This window comes from Pygoscelis adeliae, unplaced genomic scaffold (genome assembly GCF_000699105.1).
Source record: "Pygoscelis adeliae isolate BGI_AS28 unplaced genomic scaffold, ASM69910v1 Scaffold75, whole genome shotgun sequence".
NCBI classification, from domain to species: domain Eukaryota; kingdom Metazoa; phylum Chordata; class Aves; order Sphenisciformes; family Spheniscidae; genus Pygoscelis; species Pygoscelis adeliae.
Window position 1 is genome coordinate 655488 of NW_008824772.1, and position 7636 is coordinate 663123.

General features: G+C 44.2%; 1 protein-coding gene across 1 annotated transcript in view; it reads left to right on the forward strand.

The window, feature by feature from the left end:
* The first annotated feature begins 4417 nt into the window (after nucleotides 1–4417).
* The window catches only part of ABCA5 (ATP-binding cassette, sub-family A (ABC1), member 5), a 31965-nt gene continuing 28746 nt past the window's right edge, over nucleotides 4418–7636 (forward strand). The window contains exons 1-4 of the mRNA XM_009323665.1: nucleotides 4418–4581; nucleotides 4697–4812; nucleotides 5536–5649; nucleotides 6385–6589. Of these exons, the coding sequence (XP_009321940.1) occupies nucleotides 5545–5649; nucleotides 6385–6589 (310 nt within the window). The 5' untranslated portion in view covers nucleotides 4418–4581; nucleotides 4697–4812; nucleotides 5536–5544. The remainder of the gene's footprint in view (nucleotides 4582–4696; nucleotides 4813–5535; nucleotides 5650–6384; nucleotides 6590–7636) is intronic.

Below are 7636 nucleotides of genomic sequence, written 5' to 3' on the forward strand. Positions count from 1 at the left end.
CATGTGCTTGGTGGCTTTCCAGCTGCAGCAGCACCCAGTACCATGGGTGTTTCACCCGTCTGACAGTAAAATGTATTTTGGGTGATGTTATCTTCCCATATGACATAGCCCAATGTTTTGGAGCACCCGCGTGTGAAACCGCTCCCGTGCTTCGTGCAGATCATTCACTTTTCCTTGCTATGAACTGCGCCAAGGTGGGTTATTGCTGTAGACCCCAAGCTCTGAGCTCTTCCCTGGAAGGACAGGGCTCGAGGTGAGCAGAGGTGTGAACCTGTTAAGGAGGGGTTGTTGTGCTAAAATACCCTAAACTGCAAGGAGTTCAAAACTTTGCAGGTAGAACATGAATATGTTAGTTAAAACCCTTGAAGTATAAACAGAGACCACAACAAACATCAAAGTGACCAGAAGAATTCAGCCCCAGACGGGCTTCTATTCTATTTAATGCTAGATGGATGAAGATAAGAAGTTTTGGGGGTTTTTTGTTGCAGCTCAAGTTATGCCATTGTATTTACTCAGTATTTACTAGGCAAAACTAAAGGGCATTCTTTAATCAGAGTACTTGTATCTAATGCTCTTTGTTAAGGTGGAAACTAATGAAAAAAAGAAAGTTTCCAGTTAAAGCAAGCTTTTCTGATGGCTTTTTTTTTTTTTTCTGAGGGAAGTGCTAGCATAAAGATCGGGCGGGATTTGATAGTTTTCTGTATGTGAGGTATCTGCAGAAGCCTGGACCCACCGCTGCTGGGCTGTACCGCTCTCGGGGGACACCTGGTAGAAGCAGCCTCCTCCCCGAAACCTCCTCCCCAAAATCTCCTCCCCAGGCCCTCGCCGTGCTGGCCCATGGGATTTCTGCTGCTCTGGGGCTGCAGCAAAGGGTGCCTGTGCCTAATGAGAGCCCTGGGACCGGGGCTGGGGCTTGAATCCTGGATATTTCCAATCATCGCTGTAGGTGAAGGTGTGAATGCAAAGGCTTCTGCATGGCCATGATACCTACTCGTGTAAACCGTGCTTTCCACTTAATACTGTGCTTTGAGACCCTTTTCTTCTTTCTGGATGAGGACACAGTCTCCTGATCTCAGTTTTCCAAGTAAAAATGTCATACTGTCGTTACAGAGCTGCACTTCAGCACAGGCGTGCTTGATGCTTGTGCAGCCCCTCAGGTGCACAAAACCAACTCGGACAAGGAATTCCAAGTGCTACTCCATCAAACTGCAGTGCTCCTCTGCGGGAAGCCAAGCAGCCAGTCCTTGGTGGAGCACAAGGACCTGCATAGTTTCTTCCTGAGCACGCACGCAGCACCTCTGCTGCAGGACTCCAGATGCTCAGCGACACCTCTGGGTTTCATTTTCAGCTCAGCCTTTCCCAGCAATTTGCAGGAGGCATTTAGGAAAACGAGCACGTCAGATTGCGCTCGCGGTGCCGGGAACGGGATAATTCAGATCTCCGTGTTTTTGAACACATCCCACTTGTCAGCAAAAGGCCGGTCATGGACTAAGGCGAAGGGCCTGTCCGGAGGGCGACGGGAACGCTCGCCGGAGAGGGAATAACTCGGTGGGAAACATCACGCACCGCCGAGTCACCGAGGTAGGGAACCAACACATGTAAGCGACGGGAATTCAGCATTTGTATTCAGGGCAGCATTTTCAACGCTTTAATTATATTTCCTGCAATGCAACAAAATACCGGTGACCTTCTGTACGCGGGCAGGAACCGGCAGCGCTGGATGTATCGAGGCGGCTCCCACCCACCCATGAACCTCTGGGCCCCCGGGCCGTATTTCCAACCCTTTTCCTCCCACCCCTCCTCCCCACAGGGGGGGGGGGGGGGGGGGGGGGGGGCAACTGTACCAGGTTAGGATCGCAAACATACACAGCTGATACACCTGAGCTAGCTGCTTCTTAAACTGCAGTAACTCATTTGCTTGAAATGCAGTGTATGTACTTTCAGTGGAACCATATATGTTTCAAAAGTTGTGGGGTTTTTACCTTGTTATGCAATTTTCAGTTTAGATTAAGGGAAGTGATCATCAACCAAGTGTATTGCCAGTGTCTGTGAAACAATGATTTTATTAAAGGGCATATAATTTGCCACAGAGTGGCTAATGAAAGCAGTGTTAGGAATTTTTGCATGCCTATTGCAAAAATCGACACTGAGGAAAGCAGAACAGCACTCAAACCTTTTGTGTGTCGCTTATGACTATTATTCTGGCTCGGAGAGCCAAATTGGATGTAAAACTTACTGCAACTGTAATTTCAGCACTCTTTTCAGACCATTACTCATCTAAAAAGTTTAAGAATAGCTAAACTTAGGTATCGCCATGTTCACTTCTATTTTTGTTGTAATCAGAGAGGAATTAAAAGCTCAGATATTTTACTTTTTAGCAAAATCACATATTCCTTTGCATTTAATGGATAGTGCACAAATTAGAGTGAATGATGCTGTGTTTATAACCATTTTGCGTGTTATTTCATTATCCTGCGGTTAAATAACCGTGAGGTCGGAGGGAAGTGTTCTGCAGTTGCTGGGCTTCATGGTGCTCGGCAGCCCGAGGCACGTCTGTTTCCTTTGGGATTCAGATCAGGAAGAAAATTCAGCCCGTTTTTAAAAACGCATAAATAAAGCATTTAGCTTAAATAATTTAAGACCAATAAAAAGCACATCAGAGTTTTTCTTGAGTATCATTTAGGTTGTTGTCTTGCAGCAAGATCAATAATCTTATTTTCTTATCTTTCTGCAGGTGTTGTTCACTGATAAGTTGGGTTTTTTTTTTCCTCAAGCCACAGCTCACTTAGCTCAGGCTCACGCCCCCCGCCCCCCCGTTTGTTTGTTTGTTTAGCTTAAAAAACAAGGGAAACATGACGTGCAGCACTAAATCACATAAACTGACCCTTTCAGACCTTTGTCAGGCTGATGTCTGGGGAAGCGAGGGAAGTCTTCCTAAGTCTCAGCTGATCGTTACTTCTCCCCCGTAAGAAGCACTAGCATCTCCGATGTGGAATTAAAGGACAAAACCAGTAATTTCCTTGAGATTGCTTTGACCGAGATGCCCACAAGTAGCTGTGTTTCGGCTACTTCTGTCAGTACAAGATCATAAGGAAGTGGCTAAATTGAGGGCGACTTTCGCAGGTTAAGAGTATTTTCATTTTGTCCAATACAATTCAAATAAATGTCTTGGCAACTTCTTTTTTTGTTCTGCCTATGTGTTGATTTTCCTCATTTGGAGTTTCTAGGAGGATTTGGGGATATTTTCCCAGATACCATTTTTCACCATTCAAGTGATACGTCTTCAGTATTCTTAATTGCATGTTACGTAGCTTCATCAGCTTATGTGGAGATGGCAGGTCTACTATCAAGAAATTAATTAACATTCTTAAAACGACCCTTCCTCCAACCTAGGTGATGTAAGTTAAAGCATGGAAGTGTTCCAGTGAAGATGTGGAAGTATTACTGTTTTTTTGTTTTGTTTTTGTTTTTTTTTAATAACTGGATTGAAAATAATTAAAGAAACAGTAACTGGCATGAGTGAATGAATCTGATTAAATCAGCTTTGCCAATTTTCTGATTTTCAATAAAATAGAGGAGTGTGACTGAGGGAAGGGGTTGCTGCTGTAATGCGGTCGTGTAGCGTTCCGCAGGAAAAAAAACAGCAGGGACCTCAGTGGAGCTTCTCCTCTTGTAGGTGCTCCTACAGCAAAGTCCAAGCACTTAACAGGGCATGCGGTGAGCAGAGGGGAGAAGGACGTTATTTTTTATGACCTGTAAACAATAGCTGCTGCACTTGTTTAAAACACTCTGCTGTCATTTTGGAGCATTTCTTGCTTGAAAATATCCAGAGGAGTTGTATGCATTTTTCCTGCAAGAATTAGTTATTAGCATAGGTTGATGTTTAAGCATTTTGTGTTTTGGTTGTTTTGGGTTTTTTTTTAATCAAAGGAAAAAATTTTGTTTTATTTTTGGAGTAGCTTCAATGGGCTTTTATCGGAAGCACTCCGGGCTCTAGGTGGGATCTCTTCCCAAGGCGTCGCTTTCAGTGACGTGCAGCTGTGTCTCCCGCGGGTCCTCGTGCTGCGTGTGCCTGCTGGGGGTCCCTGCCCCATGCAGGACCCCGACACCCAGCAAAGGAAGCCGTGAGCCGTGGGTTCGGTTGCTTGCAGATGCCTTTGCCCTCCTCTCTTCCCTCCTACGCTCAGAGCAATGCAGGCTCTGACAGAGCTGTCTGTCTATAAGCAGTTTGTATATTTGAAGTTCTTCAAGCTCATAGCAGCAGTGCTGACATCTGAGCAACCTCATGTGTTTCTTTAGTTAGATGATGTCTGTACTCCAAATACAGATTTCCATATTGAAATACAGCTGGGGAAGGAAGCTTGAGCCATGTGTTGTCTAACAGATACCGGAGAAACCAGGTCCTGCTGCAGAGCTGCTCTGAATGTGCAGTCACCAAGAACATCGGTCCGCTTTTTGAATAAGTGTTGGGAGCTGTAAAACCTGGAATATGGATAAATTCTTAAAACCTGCACTGTGTGTTGGCTGAAATGTTGAGAAATGACTCAGTTGTTCACCTGTGGCACGTGGGCGTTGCTGCAGGTGGGACTTACGGCCGGAGCAGTTGGGGAGCTGGAAGGGGCGGTGGCGTGCAGACCTGCCCTAGTTCTCGTGCTGTCTCTGCTGAGCAGCTCACGATTCTATTTCAATTTCACAGGTGAGGAAACGGAGAGAGATGTAGCCTGACCAGTGACTCCGAACCTCAGACAGCCAGGTGGTGGCAAAACTGGGGACAGAAACTTGGTGGTTCCCCAACCTGCTGTCCCTCACCAGGTACGTCCTGGGGAACGGGATGCTGTCTCCTGGAAGAGCATTTTCAATTTTTATTTTTTTTTCCCCAAAAGATTACCTTCAGCGCTACTGTGCTGTGCAGCTGACCTAAAAGATAAAAAATAATGAAAAGGAAAATAAGTAGTGTTGGATCTGCTCCAGAATGAAAGGGGGTTACTCGCGGTAAATTGAACAGTTTGCCTGGGGTGAGATGGCTCTCGTTTTCAGGTGCATGGGTCTGGCTGGCTGCCCTGAGGTCACATGGTGGACACTGGAATTGTGCTCCGAGATAAATACTTTGGTTTGTGATCTATGTGTGGCAAAATGAAAATAAGCCCAGGTTAGCTCGAGTCTTGTGAGCTCGCGTAGAGCTGATCCTGCCTTTGGGTGGATGCTCAGGTGGCACCCTGAGGCCTCTCCCAGGCAGTTTGCTCAGCTCTCACGTTGCAAATGGGTACTTCCAATTTCTTCATGTAACGGGCATCTAGCATATATATTGGAAGACATTGAAAATATGAAAAATTGAAAATGAAAAGTTGATATGAAAATATAAAAATATAGAATCATAGAATCATTAAGGTTGGAAAAGACCTCTAAGATCATCGAGTCCAACCGTCAAATATGAGATACTGAATGCTGTAACTGCCTGGCTTTTGCTTTTTAAATTATTTTGTCATTTAATACAGATTCGGATTTTGTTTGTTTTTTTTTTCTTAAACAAACTAGTCTTGAAAAATGGCACCAGCTACTCCAAGAGAAGCAGGAGTATGGAGACAAACCAAAGCTCTCTTATTCAAGAACTGTCTTATTAAGTGTAGGACTAAAAAAAGCAGCGTTCAGGTAAGTGGAGTGCTTGTTTACTGCTGCCTTTGTGTCTGCCGTTATTCTGCATTTAAGTGGCTCCTGAGTCAGAGGCAATGCTCAATTTTATTTTAATGTTTCTGAAGCTTCAAGGTCTGCTCTGAATTTTGGGTTGGAATAGGCTTTTTCGGAAAGTATTTTGTGATCCTTTGGTTGAAAATGTATCCTAACGTGTAAGGCATTATCCAGAAAATACCCTTGAATTAATATTGCAATCTTAGTGCACTTGTAAAAACATTTGCTCCCATAACTGAGCAGTATAGCGGGATTAGACCTCTCCAAAAGGCTTTTACCTTTTCTAACAGTTTAGCCCTGTGCGTAGGTGATGTGCATGATACTGTAAGATGAATTTTGAGGTGAAGAAGAGACAGTACGGTGCTTGGCTAGACTTACTTAATGGTTCATGGTTTGTGTTTTGCTACTTTGCAAATACCATAAGTTTTCTGATATTTAAAGCCAGTAGAATTATCCCTTTGTACCTTAAAATAGCTTCTTAGGCTACCAATGCAAGCGATTAAAATCCTGCTTCAGTGCCAGAGAAGGATTTGGCATTAAAATTGCTGTTGCATTGGAAACATGCAGGGAACTTTACCATCAAGTAGTTAAACTCACAGTCCCTCCTTTAAGCTTCACGTAACTAAGATAAACTTTTGGAAATTCTTGTTTCTACGATTGCTCTTTGAAGTTTTCATATTTCTTTCTTTCTTTGTACAGGAGGTCCTTTTCCCACTCTTTTTCTTGTTTTGGCTCATTCTGATGAGCATGATGCATCCGCACAGGAAATACGACGAGGTCGCCAACGCCAACCTCGGCACTCTGGATACCTCCATGCTGGTGAATTTCGTCATCGGATACACACCGCCAACCCGAATGGCACGAGAAATCATGAAGAAAGTGGCTTTTGATAACTTCGAAGATGGTATTCAGAACCTAAGTGTTTTATTTTTCTCAGTATATCTCATGCCGTGGCTTGTGTTTGAAGAGGGAGCTCGCTGTTGTTGCTGGTGACAGAAAAAGGCATTTCTTTTCCATCGCAGATAGAGAACAGGCTGTGAAGACGTGTTTTTTTGTTTTGGTTTTTTTTTTGCTTCGTTGGCAAATGTTCTGGCACTGCCATCTCAAAGTGGTTCGTGTTCTCCTGTTGCAGCCAACAAGTGTTACGTGGCTGCAGGAAAGGTTTTTGGAGGACCCAAATGCAAAGTACAAAAAGCCCCTGAACAGCTCTAGGGCTAATTAGTACTTGTCCTGTGACATCCTGGGGCAAATTCAGGAGATGATACTGTCCTGCAGATATATTAGGTCGCATTTTCTATGCTGTTGTTACTATCAAAACAACATTTTAAATTTATTTTTTTAAATGACAGTTCCCATTAACACTGTGTCACCTTTTGAAAGCAATTTTTTATTTTTTTTTTTCCCCTCCAAGTGCTTTGCCTGCAGAGCTGACACATCTAGTGGGAACTTATCTCTCCAAAACCACTCTGATGTATTTTTAGTTTGGTATCTTTGATTCTCTTCCTTGTGGTATGCATGCTTCAAAGGTACCGCGGAGAAACAGCCCGGCGCGACATCTGCATTTTCCTTACGGGTGCGCTCAGCTGCTTTGAGCAAACAGTTCCACTTTCCGCCTTCGCAGCCCGTCTTCCTCCTGTCCTCTGCTGAAGTCAGTGGCAAAATACCATGTTTTCATATATTTAGCCCTCTGCACTGATTTAATCTGCTCTTCTTGAAAAGCGCTGGTGCTGGAGAATAAACTCTCGGGTAGCCGGCAGAGGATTGGGGCACAGAAGCTCTCGGAGCAGCAAAAAACGGGAGAAAAAGGGAAGGGCTCGGGGGTAAATTTGAATTACCCACCCTGCTACTGAGCGACGCTCCTGCAGGTGTCTGTTCAGGAAAATACTTCCTTTACTAGGACAAAAATACAACCCTATATATATCCAAACCCAAATAAATTATTAATGATTAG